The sequence below is a fragment of the Arachis ipaensis genome, chromosome B7 (assembly GCF_059453495.1).
Source record: "Arachis ipaensis isolate K30076 ecotype BB chromosome B7, ASM5945349v1, whole genome shotgun sequence".
Classification (NCBI taxonomy): domain Eukaryota; kingdom Viridiplantae; phylum Streptophyta; class Magnoliopsida; order Fabales; family Fabaceae; genus Arachis; species Arachis ipaensis.
Window position 1 is genome coordinate 123,890,001 of NC_142442.1, and position 19,184 is coordinate 123,909,184.

General features: G+C 33.3%; 4 protein-coding genes across 4 annotated transcripts; 1 reads left to right on the forward strand and 3 right to left on the reverse strand.

Annotated features, from left to right (window-relative positions):
- LOC110265120 (uncharacterized) lies at positions 1-1,501 on the reverse strand. Its single transcript, XM_021107914.1, has 3 exons — positions 1,382-1,501; positions 251-1,226; positions 1-122 (listed from the first exon to the last, which is right to left on the reverse strand). Exons 1-3 carry the CDS (start codon positions 1,499-1,501, stop codon positions 1-3), a joined length of 1,218 nt encoding a protein of 405 aa, XP_020963573.1.
- Positions 1,502-7,244: 5,743 nt separating this feature from the next.
- Positions 7,245-9,446, reverse strand: LOC107608388 (uncharacterized). The gene is made up of 3 exons (XM_016310190.3): positions 8,929-9,446; positions 8,284-8,622; positions 7,245-8,043 (listed from the first exon to the last, which is right to left on the reverse strand). Exons 1-3 carry the CDS (start codon positions 9,211-9,213, stop codon positions 7,540-7,542), a joined length of 1,128 nt encoding a protein of 375 aa, XP_016165676.1. The 5' UTR covers positions 9,214-9,446; the 3' UTR covers positions 7,245-7,539.
- Positions 9,447-12,654: 3,208 nt separating this feature from the next.
- On the forward strand, positions 12,655-13,542 carry LOC107608440 (uncharacterized). The gene has a single exon (XM_016310235.3). The coding sequence runs from the start codon at positions 12,655-12,657 to the stop codon at positions 13,540-13,542; it is 888 nt and encodes a 295-aa protein (XP_016165721.1).
- Positions 13,543-16,911: 3,369 nt separating this feature from the next.
- Positions 16,912-18,168, reverse strand: LOC107607596 (uncharacterized). Its single transcript, XM_016309527.1, has one exon. The coding sequence runs from the start codon at positions 18,166-18,168 to the stop codon at positions 16,912-16,914; it is 1,257 nt and encodes a 418-aa protein (XP_016165013.1).
- Positions 18,169-19,184: the final 1,016 nt, after the last annotated feature.

The window sequence follows — 19,184 nt, forward strand, 5'->3', positions numbered from 1 at the left end:
TTAGCAACTATAAACAGAACTCTCAATATAAACTGTGAATGGTGATTGTAGCAGAAATAGGTCATCAGTTTCATCACCTCTGCCAATCACTTTCTTGGAGCTCCTGTCCTGTATGATGAAGGCTAAGTCAGAAAAGAGGACTTGCAGTTAGACAGTTTCAATAAAGAACTAATAGAAATCAAATTAACTCGAAAAGAGGGAATGAATATGACATTGTAAAGGATTAAAAAAGAATTAAGAACAACATTACCAATAGCTAAGGCACGAATTTTGGTATAATCAGGTAAAGCAACAAAATGATTTGTAAGAGGTTTGGGATTTTCCAAAAATTTAAAGGAATTAGTGATGTGAGTAGTGGCTCTAGAATCAACTATCCAAGAACTAGCATATGCCTTTTGATTCGAATAACATGAGGAAAACACTTCACTTGCACAAATTTCAAGTTCAATGTCCTGAAGAGCTTGTTGAGTTTGCAAGAGAGTCATCAATTGGTTGTACTGAGTCGCTGTAAGTGAGAAGCTAGATGTTGGAGATTGATCTTGGCTTTCTTGATCATGAGCGACCTTGGCAACATGATGCACTTGGGATTTGGCATTCATAGGCTTGTTTTGGAAATATCCAGAAGGATATCCATGGAGAAGATAACATTTATCTTCAGTATGTCCCATCAACCCACAATGAGCAGAGAGTGGACGATCTTTCCTCCCTTTTACCTTAGGTCCAGAAGGAGCGGTAGAACTTGGAGACTGTTTTAACTGCAAAGGCCATATGTTGGCTTGGAGAGGTGAGTGCTCTCTACTTCTCCTTTGCAACACAAGAGAAAAGACTTTTTCAATCGGAGGTAGTAGATCTAACAACAGGATCTGGTTTCGAACACTTGCCAAATTCTCATTGAGACTCATAAGGAACAACATCACATATTCTTGATCAAGAAAGGCTTGAATTGGCTTAATGCCACCACAGAAACAAGATACCAATGGCTTAAAGGTGTTAAGTTCTTTCCAAAGTATCTTCAACTTTGTGAAATACTGTGAGACCGAGAGAGAGCCTTGAGTCAGAGACATGAGAGACCTCTTCAGCTCAAAGATGCGAGGTGCGTTGCTCTGAGAGAAGCGAGTCTTCAAATCTTGCCAAAGTAAAGCCACGAATCTAGCATAGATGACGCTTGCCACAATATCCTTGGAGATCCCATTCAGCAACCACGTAATGACAATGTCATTCGTGCACTACCACGATTCAGCGAGCGCAGGGTCAAGAACTGGATCTGGCTTCGGGAGGGGCCATTGATGAAGCGGATCTTGCATTTTCCAGTCAACACAAGCCTCATCGATCATCACCATAAAGCATAGTTGTCTTCTTGTAGAGATTGTGAAACAAGCACGAGCCCTGGGTGATCGCCGGACTGAAGCAGATACACATCAAGAATCAGCGAGGACGGTGCCGGTGCTCGAGGAGTATTGGAATCTCCCTGAAAAACTGTGGATACAGAAATCACAGACATTCTAATTGATGAGTAAAAGAATAGAAAAAAAAAGGTGTCAATAGAGGAAGGATTTTCTTGCAAAAATGAAAAAGAGCGAGAAAGAAGAATTGAAAATTGAGATATTTTTCCGAGAAAATCAAAGAATGAAGGGAGAGAGTAATGTGGAGGTGTGAAGAGAAATTACATCTGATGCCATATTGGAATGTAAAAGGGAATGAGGAAAAGGATGATTCTCATTGAATAAAGTAATTACAAGTGAGGTACATATATATATACAAGTGAGTTGAGAGCAATTGGCTATTTATTGACACAAAGTTATAACTAACTGCTGTACCAGTAGAAAGAATGACTAATTAACTGCTAACTAATTAAGTTAGGTATCCATAACAGATATAAATGAATATCGATATGTTCGGAAAAAAGAAAATTACCATATTGGCCTACAGGATACCGATTGCGTTAGCCAATTCTTTTATTATCAGTAGATGCGGATTAAAACTAATCAACATGTTTCAAGGATGTTCTCTTATCATTATGGCATTGCAAGCATCTATCCGATGGAATAATGTGTAGAAAATTCGAAATTTTAGAATGAACAAAATTGTGCCCTTGTAGCAAAATCGTAGGGCTCGTAGTCCTAGTTTTCATGCCTTTGTTAGGCCGCAACAAAATATAGAGAATCATCAAGTACACTCCTCTACCTTCTACGTTGCCTGTGTCCCAAGAAGGAATCGGTGATTGTTTGGTGGAGGCGACTGACAAAGAACAAATTTTAGAGGATGATAGAAATGACAATAGCGGTGAAGACATAATAATTATTCCTAAAATCCAATTATTTTATAATAAAAAGGTTCTCCCAATTCATGTACCCCATGCCATCAGGTGGTGTTTCTAGCAGCACTCAAGGTTAGTTTTTGGTTTTACATCTTGCAGAACAATAAAATTCGATCATAGTTGATGACAGACCAAGCAACTATGCTCTGTCTAATGAGACAAAGCTTGAGACTAGGTTGAGGTTTTTTAATAGAAAAACTGCCATATTTGTTATTAAGAACTATAACATTTATGGAAGTATATAATACAAGGTGGTAAGATCACATCATCTTAGTTATGTGTGTAGATGCAATTTAAAATCAATGCCAATGAATGATAAGAGTTGAAAAAACTAGAACTTCAAAATTTTAGAAAGTCTAAAACTATCAAGAATCTTCCAATTGTTTGGCAATTTCATATCGCAAGATCATGCCCAACTTGATAATAATGTTATATGCCATGATATATTTTCCATGGTTCAAGCTAATGGAACAATTGAAATTAAGATGTTGCAATGTTCAATCGAGTCAACGTATAAGCACAAGAAAATTTGGCATGTAAAGCAAAAGGCAAATTACAAAATTTTGCGAAAATTTAAAAGACTCGTATAATCAACTGCAAAAATATTTTAAAGCTTTGCAAACTTTCATTTCAAGTAATTGATCACGTTGTAATCTTTTTTGTTTCGTTATTCTAGGCTATTAAAATTTAAAATTTATTTTATTTTTGAATTTGTTCATTATATTTCTAGAAACTATATTTCATACTAAAATTAAAAACAAAATCAATTTAGAATTTTAAAAATAACAAGTGTAGTCTTTCGCTTTAAAATAAAAGACATATAAATGCATACAAAATATTTTTTATTTTGTAAGATTAAGTATTATGCAATAAAATTTTTATAATATTAAAAAATTTATACTGAAATATTAATTTTAATTACAATAAAATAATTAAATTATAAAAATAATTTTAAAATATTATTATGCACTCCTCAATCATTTTAATGGAACAATAAAATAATAGTGAAGATTTTTAAACACCAATTAAATTCTTATTACACCAATAGTTTAACTAACTAAAATTATTTTTTAGTATATTTATTTTAATAAAAATATTATAAAATGATATATAGATATTAAATCAAAGATAGTACAAGATATTAGAGAGAAAAAAATAACGGAAACATATAAATTGCTACACCCTCTAACAGTTTAAAATAGTAGTTAATTTGTACATAAATTTTAAATTTATACTCTGTAGAGATTTATGATGGTAGTCAATTTTCACATGAATTTTTACACTTTATAGAGGTTTATGATGGTAATCAATTTTCACATAAACCTCTACACCTTATAATAGTTTATGTATAAATTTTGAAACTTTTACATCCTGTAGCGATTTGCAGGACTAAAATATAACTATTTCAAAAATTGTAATCAGGTAAAATTGATTCATTCTTTATTTATTTATTTATACGATTTATCCTAATTTTTAATATAATTAAACACTTTTATTCTAAAATAGTATTTTATTCATTTTAGGATGGTGATTTTTTCGATACCCAACTAATTTGAGGGTATTACATACCCTTCTTACATTTACATGTTCCAATTAATTGATGACAAGTGTATTCATTAATTCTAATCAACAAATGAATTTTTAATTTTTGAAAATAAAAAATAATAAATTTAATACATATATTAAATACTTTATATATACATATCTTAATATACTATTCATACATTTAATTCTGGTTAAATCAAACCACCATATGTGGTAAACTTTAACTAAATTATTTAAAAAAAAAGAAAAAGAATTAGATTTGGGCCGTTGTATATGCTGCTGGAGAAAGAGGGAAGAACATAGAACCCTGATCCTTTTTATCTAATTTCGTCTTCTTCTCTTTTCTATATTCACAGAAAAAATTCGTTTTCGCCTTCTTCCCTCTCCTTCACTCTCAGTATATACCTTCTTTTTCCTCCTTCTAATATTCGAAAGTCGCCGATTTTGTTGTTGGAACCAGTGGATCGTTCTTTTTACCGTTCTTCCATTTAAAGTCGCCAACATAACAAATTCAGCAACAAGATCGACGACTTTCGAAAATTAGAAGGAGGAAAAAGAAGTTATATCCTGAGAGTGAAGGAGAGGGAAGAAGACGAAAACGAATTTTTTATGTGAATATAGAAAAGAGAAGAAGATGAAATTAGATGAAAAGAATTAGGGTTCTATGTTCTTCCCTCTTTCTCCAGCAGTATATACAACGGCCTAAATCTAATTCTTTTTTTTTTCTTTTAAATAATTTATTTAAAATTTATCACATATGGTGGTTTAATTTAACCAGAGTTAAATGTATGTACAGTGTATTAAGATATGTATATATAAAGTATTTAATACATGTATTAAATTTATTATTTTTTACTTTCAAAAATAAAAAATTTATTTGTTGATTGGAATTAATGAATACACTTATCACTAATTAATTGAAACATGTAAGAAGGATATGTAATACCCTCAAATTAGTTGGGTATAGAAGAAATCACCTTTAAGGATTAGTTCTATGAAATTATCTTATCTTTTAATAACTAAGTACAAGGTATTTAGTCTCTTTAATATCAAATTAAATTTTATAATTTCAAATACAAGCGAATGATTTTAATTAATTTTTAAGAATAATTTAGTCTTTTCAAAATGAGTGCTAAAAGATATTTTAATACTTTAAATAGGAACCTACAAGGGTATTTTTTTTAAAAGCTAATGTTAAAAAAAAAGTCTTAGAGTCCGTGTTTGGGAAATAGCAGAAGCTATTTTTTTTTTTTTTTACTTTTGGATTATGAGAAGTCACAATCTGCGTATATGACACCATTTTAGAAAAAGCTTTTAACTTCTCGAAAAGTTAATTTACAGCTTTTCAAAGAAGTAGAAATATATGACTTCTCTGTTTCTCGATAAGTCATTCTATCACTTCTTTAAAAAAAAATTTAATTTCAAAACAAAAAAAAATCTACTTTCCTTTTTGACTCTGTGAAAAATACTGACCCTTCATCACCACTATTTTCACGCAAGGTCTGCTAGAAGCACTGGCCTTCCACCATCATTTCACCATCATTCTCACGCAATGTTCCAAACCTTCCCTTTTTCACGTAATGATTCATCTGATAGAAGTATTGATCCTCCACCACCATTTTCAGACAATATTGCATCTGAACAATTTACTGCATATATTCCTTCTAAATATTTTTTTATCATTTTATCACTCTATCTTTTATTATTAAAGTTGTATTTAACTATGGTATGAAATTTTAGTTTTAATTTTATTTTTTTTACATGTGATTTTATAGCTTGCTATTATTTTCATAGTTAATTATAGCAAGTTCTTAGACCTCAATAATGGAGAAGGGAGTTCTAATAGGAGTAAAAAAAATAAAAAATAATAACAAAATATACATTGACACACATTTTATATTTATTTTTTATTTTCACCTACCATATCATACACAATATCAGTGATTAGGTTATGTAAAATCAATATTCAATATTGGAAAGTATTTGTTATCATAGTTATTTTAATATTCATTCTCTTCTGTAAAAAAAAATTATTTTTGAGTTATTTATCCAAACACTACAACTTTAAAATAAGTATTTTTATAACTAAAAATCCAAACATAAAATAACTTATTTATAAGCTGTTATTAATAAAAGTTCTTATGCTTTAAGTTCTTTTTTCAAAGAATTTATTTAAGTTATTTACCCAAACTGGCCTTAGTCTCTTAAATGAACTCTATAAAAATGGTTGTCTTTTTCTAATCAAATTTAAATTTAAATTTTTTAATTCAATTAAACAGCGTTAAACTTTAATGGCATTTTAGTCTTTTTAATATTAATTATAAAATATTTTAAATTGTTTGAGTTTTAAAGAGGGCACTAATAATTTAAAATGAACTAAAAGGATATTTTAATCTTTTTAAAATTAAATTTAAATTTCTAATAATATAATCAAATAATATGAATTAATTCTATGATGATATTTTAATATTTTTTAAAATTAACTTAAAAATGTTTTTCATTCTTTGAAAATTAAATATGAGAGTAATTTTAGCTGTTATAAAAGTTCAAAATCACAATTTCCAATACAGTTAAACAACTTTCGTTCTAAAAGGTTATTTTATTCTTTTTAAGGCAAATCCTAACAAGTTATTTTGGCATATTAAAATTTAACTAGAGATATTTTAGTCTTTTTAATATCAAATTAAAATTCCTAATTGCTAATAAATCAAATGATTTTAATTAATTCTATAAAATTATTTTAGAAATTTAAAATTATTGTTTAAAGAATATTTTAGTTCTTTTAAAATTAATTATAAAAAATTATTTTATTTTTTTAAAATAAATTTTATGAGTATTTTAGTCTTTTAAAATTAATTCAAATTTTAATTTGTAATATAATTAATTAATTTTAACATAAAAGTGCATTTTATCTTTTTAATATTAATCATAAAAAAAAAACTATTTTGTAGAATATTTAAAAAATTCTTTAAAGGATCTAAGAGTATTTTACAATTAATTTAAAGGATATATTAATATTAAAGAATATTTAATATATTTTAAAAATAAAAATAATTTTTTTATAATGATGGTTATATAATCTACGTGGCAATTTTCCCTTAATCAAGGTATTTATTATTTATACCAATATATATTTATTTTTCAAAAATATTATTTATACATTAAAATTAATAATTAAAATAAGCTATTATGTATTTATATATAAATACATGTATAATTTAATTTATTTTTAATATATATTTTATATTTTAATGTGTATTCTATACTGATGACTGATTTAACATAATTGTTATTTTTCGGCGTTCAGCAACAAATACCTACTTGGCTACTTTGAATTATATAGGTTGGTCTTGGGACAGATTTAATTTACTAATCAATCAAATTGGTATGAATTAGGCCATTTTAATTGGATCAGTAAAGCATAACTTGATTAGTTAGCTTAAATCATAGGTAGAGCTACCTATGTACACCGAAAAACCAAAGGAAAAAAAAATATCGTGAACCCAACTGAAACATTTTCAAGCAGGATACACTTGTTTTTTCCTCTCATACAAAGTTCCCGTGAAGAAATGAATCACGGAACTTCCCAAGCATAGAAAAAAGCATGAAACACACTTCATATATTTCCTCTATACTTGTCTATGTACTATCTACAGTTTCCTATATTCATCAAAATCCTAATTCATGTTATCTGCACCATCATGTTCTCTGTCAATATCAGAGGGTGGCAAAAAGCAATCATTGGACAAACCAATTACGTTAAAATCAACCTCTTCAATGGTCCATACCTCCTCAATCATCCTCTTGTGATGGTGTGCTGCACCATACCTATGAAGTGTTGCAATTGTCTTCCCTCCATGTGCAATGTTAATGCCATCAACGTATCTATAATCTTCAATGGTAGACTCTATGGTTGTTTCCCAAAACACAGACTCTTTTCCTTTGACTGGTTTCATTTTCACCAACTTGGTGTCCTCAAATTTCACAAGCAGCCCCGTGCGTTGGCTGAAGTATCCCAACACTGAGTGCATTACGATTTCTGTGTGGGATGTGCATTGTGCTTGGAGGATTTGTTGGTCTGTTTGCAACTTGAGAATGAAACAAACTTCGTCGTTAATGGTGTTCTCTCCTACACATTCAGCGTCTAGGAACAAGTTAGCTATACACCTTGGGTCCAGCCCCTGATCACAGTAACAACCACAAATCAACAATAAATAAAGAAAATCAACCAATCAATTTGAATGACAAGGCAATCAGTTATGCAGTTATAGAGTGAACATAATTAGAGAGAGCACTCTAATAGTCCTATGGCACTTATATCACAAAATGTTTTTGTGTCTCTTTCTTTGTAGGATGTTCACTCTTGATATTCAAATTTTGAAATAGAAATGTCATCGGTGTGAATGTGTGTATTGATTTACCTGAAAGAAGCGGCGAAGGGGTCTTGGAGGGCCTTTGTTGGCCTGAAAAGGTTGAGAGGAAGACTGGTTCCACGCTAGCTTGCCATCACTGCCTGCACTAACCTTGAAACCAGAAACAACCAATTCTATGCACCACAAATCTGGGTTCTTTTGCCAGAGCACAAAGCCTCCGGCTTCACGCCTGCCTGTTGGGTGAAAGATTTCTTCGTCGGGACGCATCTCCGACCCACATATTCGCACTTGCCCCATTGCATACATACTTTTCACTGAGTTCAATGCGGAATGTCCTCCAGTGGCAGCAACATACTGCTGAACTATGTATTTTGCCGTGGAATCTCTCTGCCAATTCAATGAAACTAGTGCTTGTTATTCTAAGCAAGGATATGACAGAACTATTGCAAGCTCAAAATCATGCCACATAACTGATCACTTGTAATTCTAATCAAGATGGTGACTAACTGAGAAAACAAATTGATCTGTGTGGCTACAATAAAATGAGTAAATATCAACATAACCCTAAACACAGTTGGTTTAGTTCTGCATATTAAAGAATAAGCAAACAATGAGCATGCTACACCCTAATTTCTCATAATTAATCATCATCCAGAGTATAAAAAGTGGTAAAATAAGAAGGAGAATGCTTACGATGGAACAATCTTTGAGGGGGCGAGTGAGAGTGTTATCGGATTGAACGGGGAGAGGAATAAGAGGGGCACCAACGAGCTTAAGCAAAACCATGAATTCATTGTAAGAAGGAGCAGAGAGATGGGAAGACATATCAGAAGAGGGAGAATTCATGAGAGCTCGGAGTGTATGCCAGCGATTGAAGCCATTGCTGCCCAAAGCGGTGAGCATCTCCTCTGGAATGGGGACCTCCAGCACCGTCTCCAACCCTTCCGCATCGTCAAGATTTGGACACAGTTTCCTCATGGATTGGAATACGATACTGATGAGGTTGATTAGAACAAGAAAGAGCGAAGAAAAAGAACTAACAAAGAAGGAAAGAAATCCTCCTCCTCCTTCTTCCTCTTTCTGTTTACCCAATGCCTCGCTTCGGTTGATGATTTTTGCTCACTTAGATATCAATCAAATTGGGGGAAATGTATGTCCTCTTTTTCTTAGGCGCTCCTCGCGCGTAGCTCTAGGCTGCTGCCACCTGCCTCATGTTCTGCCCTCCTCTTTCGCGCCATATATATAGTTTTTCCCTTTTTTTTTTTCTTTTTCGGATATTTAGCATGCTCACATACTCACAAACCAAAACGGTTTCTTCTTTTTTTGTTTCTCGCTATTAATAACTTTCTGCATATATTAAACTCCTAATAAGTTAGGTACATTAAAACTAGTTAATTAATAATAATTATCTCACATAACATTTTCTGTAGTTCTGTAGTATTACTAGTTCGACTTGATTAGACTCATCTTTTTAGAACATCTTCTTGGATATTCTCTAAAACTGTAAAAATATGAATCTAGAAGAACAAAAATTGTTTAATAGCAGAGACACTAAATACAGAGGGATACAAGATTTTTGTTCTTTCTGTCCTCCACCATGTGAAAAATTATAAATTTATAATTGAAATGGAAAGACTGCATTTTCAACGTATCATTTTTTATATTAATTTTTTTTATTCTCTCTTTTCAATTTAACTTTAAATTCTAAAAATAAAAATCAACATAAAAGAGTACAAAATAGTGCATGCATGTAGTATTTTTAGTGCTTGTTTAGACGTCATTATTTTGATAAAAAAAATCTTTTTTTATTTTTTAATGTGTTTGGCAATAAAAGTAAAAATACTAGAAAAATAAAAAAAACATCTTTTTTAAGAAGCTGTAATTTATATATTTTTTTAAAAGATCTTTTTTTTTTTAAAAAAGATGTTTTTCATGTAATAAATAAATAAAAAAGTACTTTTATATTGTTATACCCAAACATAATAAATAGATAAAAATATCTTTTTATATGAGATACCCAAACATAAAATTACTTTTACTTTTTCATAAGATTTTTTAAAAAAAATAACTCAAAAAAAGATTTTTTTAGAAGTTCACCCAAACAAACTCTTATTACGGTGTTTTCTCATATATCTATTTTTTCAATTACTCGACACAAATATAATATAAATGTTCACCCTTTCACCTCTCACATGTCCCACACAAATTTTATTAGCGCCATAAAATTTTTCATATATTATATTCCTCAATTCCTTTTTTTTATGACTGTCATTAACTCATTAATGTGAAACGAAAATAGTAATGTACTACTCACCATTGTGTCAATCACAAGTCTCATATATATATACATCTCTCCTGTGCTTGTTTACGGAATTACAGTACAACTTCTGCTTTCTTGTTCATATATTTGTTATTAACGCCAAGAAAAAAAAATTATCATCAGTTAATTCAAAGCCCATTTAGGATTCTCAATGGACTCATTAATTAATACAGTCAACGGATTGCACCCTTAGTAATTGGTTTTGTTAGCTCCAACTAACCACATTAGAGGGCCTGTTTATTGTTTCATTATGATATAAGAAGCATGTATACGCCCAAGTTTAGTACTCGTTGAATTGAATTAAGGCCCAAAATAAAGAAAAAGAAAAATAAAGCATTGATAACGCAGTTTACGTGGAAAGAACATGGATGATTTTTCCTCTCTTGTTTGGAAATGCTTGTCTGTTGTTCATGTATGTGATAGATGTGGTTGCTGGGACTTGGTATGAAGTATTACGAACTTTGTCCCGTTATGTATATCTGGGAGCTCCGCTGCCAAAATATAAAGCAATAAAAAATACATCTAAATGTGTTTGATTCATTAGAAAAATTATGAAATGTGATAAGGGGGGACAGCGACAGATTCATTCTTTTGCGGTATAGACCTTGTCAACGTGCTGCTGGACACAAGTTGTTTTACTTCTCACTCTCTATCAGTTGCATATTTTATATTTATAATATTTTCTTTAATTTGACGGAGTGTTCTGATTTAGGTTAAGCTGTTAGTTTACTACCTCTTCCCCGTAATGTTGGAGACAAAAGATTATTGCAATATACAAATTTTGACCTTTAAATTTAGTTACCCATTATATGTTTTATTTCTTATTGTCTTCAACTCAGTGATTCCCGTCTGATATATATATATATATATATATATATATATATATATATATATATATATATATATATATATATATATAGCTGAAAGAGAAAAAAAAAGACAGCAATTAGCCGATTACCATTGTAGTGCGTACATATATAATTAGCAATGCAGGGTAGTTAATTAAGGAATTTTTTTTTCTCTTAGCCCTATTATTCACATATTATTTTGAACATTAATATGAGAGTCCTGAGTCCATGATTATCAAGATACATGTGAATGAAAACAGATAAAATATAGTAGAGTTGTATAAAACATATTGACTGGTTAATTGACTGTCACTAAAAACTTATACCAAAGATCAGTCTACATGTATTTTTGTATAATTATTATATGTGTATTTAACTTATTTTTAATAGACGTATATTTTATATTTCAATATATATTTTATACAAATAATTAATTTAACTGTTATTAAAATCGATAATAAAAGAGAAATAATAAAAAATTAACCAATTACTTTATTTAATATTTATTAATTTTAATAATATTTAATAAATTTTAAATAAAATAAACTTAGATTTTTTTAGCTAATTTTATTTTATTACCAACCATTTCCATATCATGACATACGATCATTGATGCAAGGCAATAAATAAGCACAACACGTCAACACAACACAAAAAATAAGTTAAAACTTCATTAAGGCCAAATAATCCATTATATATATTTGCAATTGACTCAGGGCGTTCGATCGGAGTTTAATTTATTCCATGTATGAACATCTTGCACACAGCAGTTTGCAACAGTTTAATTTTCCTTCTGATGACGAAATTGTATGTTGAAAAATATAGGCTAATAATCTTTTATCATCTGCGACGTGTTTTTCTTGCAGTTATGTGCGTGTCTTCATCTTCTAACTGGATCCCTTAATACACAGCCTTTTTCGAACCATACATTGTATAGGAATTCAACCATTACCCTTTCAAGACATAATTAAACCACTATATTTTGATTCAATAAAATCCTATAATAGTAGTACTATAATAACCGTACCCCACAACCTGATGACCAAGTCCTAATCAAGTACATTAGTTCTTTAATTTTCTCTTCAATATCCTTACATGCCGGCCATTCTTTTAGTTTATTATTTTCCATACGAATATTCTTTTCCCTTAGGAAAATTTAATACTACGATATAAAGATAGATATTCTTTTCAGGGTTTTCCCAAACTCACACCATTATTGTTCATACTCTTAATAATAATATAATTTGCAGCATGGCTAAAGGGTTCAAGCTGAAATTCAATATCCCTTTATTCCAAATGTGTCGTTCAAAAGACCCTTCCGCTTTCCCAGGAAACCCTGTAGTTCCTGCAATATACCGTCTTTCTCCGGTGAACCCTAAAGAGCATGACGTTGGATACCCTTCAAGCCTGTTAGTACCTCCTCCGCCACCCTCCTCACCGGAACACAGGGGTAGTAAGGTCACTTCAAGAATCATGTCCTTACGCCAAATGTGCCGTGACGACCACCGCGACAAGCAAGTAAACACCAGAGGCAGAAGAAGCACATCCAGCGTTCCTTCCAGGAGAAGCAACGTGGCGGTTGACAACGAAGAAGAAAGCGAGTCTCTAATTTCTTGCACCACAAGTTTCTCGGACGATTCTTATTCTCTCAAACCGGAGAGAGATTTAGTTAGCAGCAGCAGTGGCAGCAGGAGGCACATGAGGAGGATAAGCAGCGTGAAGAAGGTTCAGAGAATGAGGTTCAACACTGCGAGATTAGAACTACCGGAAACAGAACAAGTAAAGAAGACAAAGACAAAGACGAAGACGAAGGTTGTGTCGACGGCATCAACCACAAGGATGAGGCGGAGCAGCGCGGAGGGGAAGGTGAGGGAGAGCTTTGCGGTGGTGAAGAAGTCGAAGGATCCGTATGAGGACTTCAAGAGATCAATGGTGGAGATGATAAGGGAGATGGAGATGCGTGATGCAGAGGATTTGCAGCAACTGCTTCAGTGTTTCTTGGCTCTGAACTCCAGGTGCTATCACGATGTGATTGTGCGTGCTTTCATGGAGATATGGCAAGAGATGTTCGTTATGAAGCCTGCGTCCTCCAACACCAACGATATTCTCCAAAGAGATCAATTGCAACTAGGAGAGTAACGTAGCAGGGGATCTGTGTTTTTTTGTTCTTGCATTGTATTTATTTTTCTATTGCCTTAATTTGTTGATTTTACATGCCTGTAACTGTAAGTCATAGCTAAGCTTGCAAAGTTTTTGGCTTGATTTGTTTTCTTTGTTTTCTATATCGTAGACGTTTGTGATATGCATACGTGTATCGTAAACTACATGTAATCAGGATGATGATTATTTGATTTCTGTATGAAAAAACAATAATAGACTAATGGAATTCCTATTTGGATTGTAAAAGTGAAAAATGGATCTATTTGGATCCTAGTTTAAAATAGGATGAAAAAGAAAAAATGGAAGTAGATTAAATCAATTTAAAGTATTATTACTCTCTATGATTATCAAAAATGTTTTGTGAACAAATAATTTGCTAACCAAATTTTAACCAAATGATATTTTTCATTTCGCATTACAAAAGTTTTGGGAGTCAATATTACACAATAAATATTTTTATTAACGTTCAAAACAAGAAAAAAAATATCCTAAAACTTTAAAAAACAAGAACATGTAAAGTTTAACTGAAAGAAATATTTAAAACTCAAACTCAATAAAAGTTCATCTTTAAAAAACTTCATATTTGACTTATTTAGCAATTTATTATGACTGAAACTGATTGTTGTAGTATTGATTTTCTAGTATTACTCTTTTGTATTTATTTTTCTCTATTAAAAAACACAAAAATTCTAATAAAAAACACCAACGATCCTAGAAAAAACAAACGAATGAGAGCAAAGAGATGAAGATTATAATCTCCCAACAATCTTATTGTTTTGTTTACTAAAAATAAGAATTGATTATCTTTTTATTTTGTTAGATATTAATTCATCTAGTATTTTGAAAAAAACTAATTTAAGTATTCATGTTTATATTAACTATTATATCATCAAGAAGTATGCTTTGATTAGTTCATTGATAAAAATTTGGTTTTAAAATTCTTTAAATTAAAAAATTGGCACTATTTAATGGATAGAGAAGAAATTTAAAAATACAATAAAAGAAAAATGAGAGAAATAAAAAAATCAGTTTTTTGTGAAACAGTTTTCTATATCAAACCTTGGACGGAATAGTTATTAAGAAAAATTAAAACTAACATGAATGAATAAATAAATAAATGAGTTACAATTTGAAAGGAAGGATTTTTTCCGTAAATAAAATAAAAAAATAATTATTTTTTCATAAAAAACTTTATTTGTAAGGATAAGATTTTTTTTTTTTTTAGAATAACAGCAAGTTTGCCACACCCCGCGTAAACTCTATAATTTATATGATAAGTTCGGCACACTATTTAAATCTAGTGGGACCATTTTTGTTTGTCCCTTTTTTCTTCCATTCTCTCTTCCAAATTTTTTCTGTTAATCTTTTTTGTATTTTCGACATCCGTAAAGTTAGGTGTAGACGATATTCTTAGTTCCAAGCTAGTAAATAATAGTCTATTTTGTTTATCTTAATTAAAATTATTTCTTATGCTTAATTAAAGTTACTGTTTACATGTTAGATAAAATTGTTAGGTATAGATTTTTTGTTGGTTAGAATAACAGATTTACTGTTTACATGTTAGTTAGTTAGACGTACTTTTAAGTGTTGTTATGTTAGGTAGATTGTTTTATGTTACCATTTTTTAGTATAGTTACTGTTTATTGTCTATAAACATGTTAATGAATATAAGAAAGTATATTGTCTATAAACATGTTAATGAATATAAGAAAGTATATTATTAGTTAATTTAGCCAGAGTTATTAGCTTGCGTTGTGAATTAGAAGGTAATTAGTGGAATAATTAATTAGGTTGAGTTAGATAAAAAAGAAACGTGAGCAATAAAATTTAGAGTTGATTATTTTCCATTTAATTAGTTACATGACGACGTCAGTTAAATAGGGTAAACTTAAAATTTGTAGGTTTATAAGCTATTTTTCATTTAATTTATTTTTTTAATAATTTAGTGTGTGATTTTATTTTACTAGATTGTGTTTCGATGGAGTAGCAGTTATTGGGTTATGAGGATGAGATGTATAGATTGGATCACGCTGAGCATACTGCTGGGAGGCTTGATCGAGTGGTATAATTTTTTTTACCTTTTTTATTTTATTGTATTTAATAAGCATTGAACTTGCTATTATATTTCTTCACCGTCCCTTTTGTTCTTAATTTTTTTTCCGTTTGGTAGGCGCCTCGGATCTTGCGCACCAAACGAAATCTGATGACACAGCCGCCGGAGCAGATTAGACCATATCTGAGACGAGCCGGGTTTGAGTACGTGGCCTATATGGTCGAGTTCGAGTACGATTGGTCGCTTACCTCGGCGTTGATAGAGAGGTGGAGGCCTGAGTCCCATACCTTTCATCTACTGTGCGGGTAGATGACTATCACCTTGCAGGACGTGGCTTATCAATTGGGACTCAGGATTAACAGTGATCCTGTGAGTGGATGCATTGGTGGGTGGGAGCAGCACCATCAAGGACGGATCATTGAGGAGTTATGTGAGCAGATTCTGGGTGTTGTTCCCGGCCCAGAGGACAAACAGTCACAGATGAAGTGGACTATGAAGCTCACTTGGTTCCACAACACGGTTTGTGGAGAGCTGGAGCAGGATGCCACAGAGGAGTGCCTGATGAGGTACACGAAAGGATACATTATGCAGTTGATAAGGGGTATCCTCTTCCCGGATGCCTCTAACTCTCAGGTGCATATTAGGTGGCTTCCTCTGCTGGAGGACCTTGATCGTGTGGCCGGTTGTCGTGGGGTTCGGCTGTGCTGGCATGGCTGTACTGCCAAATGTGCCAGGCCACGGAGCATGATCAGCGCAACTTGGGAGGATGCGTCAGCTTGATGCTTTTCTGGGCTTACCACCGTATTCCGTTAGTACGGCTCGATGGCTTTGATACTCGTCGCTCCAGCTGCGAATTATGCGATGTTGAGGGATCAGATGAGTACTCCAGCGCCTGGCCCAGTCCCTCCACTTGGTCGTGGTCAGCGAGATGTCAGACCACCTGCGTGTGGCACAGGTGGGTGTCTCAATCCTAGGCCCCACGGACGACATGCTGGCCCATGGGGTGGGGGCGAGGGCGGGGTTAGTAGCTTCTAGTTCTTTATGATTATTGTATGGAATTAATGTACAAAAGGTCGCGTTGTTATAAAACTTTTATACATAGCTTATTTATGATGAAAACGGTAGTTTTTTATAATATTATATATCACTGCGTTATATATCACTGCGGTACACAACTTTTTGAATGACATATATATCACTGCGTTATATATCTCTGCGGTACACAAAAATAATTTATTTAATGACATATAACATTGTAGTTCATGCATACATGAATTTATTTAAAACAACTACAACTATCGTCGACTAGAAGATGCCCCTCCATCACCAAGAGCGGTGCAAGTCCTCCGCGTGTGTCTGCTTTGGCGACACAATCCGCACCACTTCTCCCCATTATACTCAACGTCATCCATGTTGTTACGAATCCTGGAGCTCATGGGGCGACCTCTCTTCTCTTTCATCGTCCTAGGGTTGGGCCGGATTCGGGGACCGTCATACGATGGCCAATCATCCTCGTGTCCTATCGGTCGAAACTTTGATCTGTAAACATTGAAGACCGACTCCATGCGGTACACAGGGTGTACAAACCGCTTCCAATCAAGTCTTGCATGAGAGCAAGCTGCAAGCACGTGACGACAAGGAATATGAAGAGCCTGAAAATACCCACAATCACACTTGCGCTCATCAAGCAGCACCTGATAACTCTGTTGCCTGGATCCAGAAACTGTCGCTAACTCTTCAACCGTGAAGTTTGTCCTCAATCGATCAAACTGGTAAACATTCATAGTGTTCACGTGCTTCGAGTTGAATTCTATGGCCTTCATCAATGTCTGTGAGAATTTAGCACCAACCTGAAGTTGGGCCAGTGCCTCGGAACCCTTCCTTGCAAAAATTTCACCCAAACGGAAATAACTTGACTTAACAAGAGCCGTGATTGGCAAATTGCGGGAACCCTTCATAACAGCATTAATACACTCAGAGATATTGGTTGTCATGTGACCAAATTGACGACCCTCATCAGCATACTGTGGCCACTGTGACCGTGGAATTTCTTCAAGCCAGTTTGTAATAGCTACATTTTCGCCTCTCGGACGGCCATAATAATGAGCGAACTCACGACGCGACTTCGAGTATGCTGCATTAATAAGAACCTTCTTTAAGTCTTTGTTCTTAAAGTGGGTCATGAAGTTGGCTGCAATGTGTCTTGTACAACACGCTTGGAAGGCATGAGGTGGTTTCCATAAACTTCCTTCGGCGTTCAGTGCTCCATCAATGGACTTGTGTCTGTCTAAAATCACTAATACCCCTGGTTGTGGTGTCACATGCTCCCGTAGGTACGAAAGAAAGAACGACCACACCTTCTTTGTCTTACCCTCAACAACTGCAAATGTAATTGGCAGAATGTTTGCATTGCCATCTTGCGCTATGGCCATCAACAAAGTCCCACCGTATTTACCATATAAGTGGGTGCCATCAATGGAGATAAGTGGCTTGTAATACTTGAAGGCCTCAACACACGGTGGAAATGTCCAAAAGACCTGATGAAATATCATAGTGTCGGTGGAGGCAGGCCAGGGCTGTGTCACTAGTTGCACCTAGGTACCTAAATAGACATACATTAGTGGGCTTCTTGTACACGACTGAATTATTTAATAGCGAATAACTAAACCTGAAATAAATCTAACCTAGAAAGTACATATGCATGGCGAATAACCAACGAGGAAGCTCATTGTATGGCTCCTCCCAATCGCCATATATTCTAGCGATGACTCTTTATTTTACAAGCCAAACCTTTCTGTAGGACGCCTTGTAACCAAAGTGATTCTCCACACCTCCTTGTAGAACCCTGATGCTGATTGTTGGATCGGCCTTGACCATCGTGAAAATGTGTTGCGCAATCACATTCAAATCCAACCTACGATGATCTTGCCCCATCGAAGTTTGCATGCAAGTATGAGGACCAGTGTATCTCCTAACCTCCCACTTTTCTTGCTTTCGGCGATATGATATGAGTATGCTCCAATGACAACCGGGTCCAAACTGAATACATCGTGCATTGTACCTTAAATGGTCACTCTCTACTATTTTGTACTCCGCAGCCCTCCTGATGTTGTACTGCTTAACTGCCAACATGACTTCTTTCTTATTCCCAAATTGTTGTCCAACCTCAAATTCGTTGCTTGGATCTTCTTCAGGACCTCCCTGGGTAAATGACCAATCCGAAGTCATTGTATTGAGATTCAACCTCGTGAAATGATCTGGCCGATCATATGGTCGAAAAATGGAAGGCTGTGTCAGAGAAATGTGTGTGTCACCATAGTAGTTCATCTCCTCTTTCTCGTCACCATCATCAGGGATTTCGGGTGATTCTTCGTCAGCATTGTCTCCGTTATCGAGGTTGACTTCATATTGCTCCATCATCGGATCTCTGATAGCAGAACCATCATGACTTTCAAGATTCTCATCCATTAAGTCAATGTTACGAACTTCAACATTAGACCCTTCCTAACTACCCTCAGGTGGCATATTTAGATCCACCATCGTCCTTCTGGTAGTTCATCTAACAACT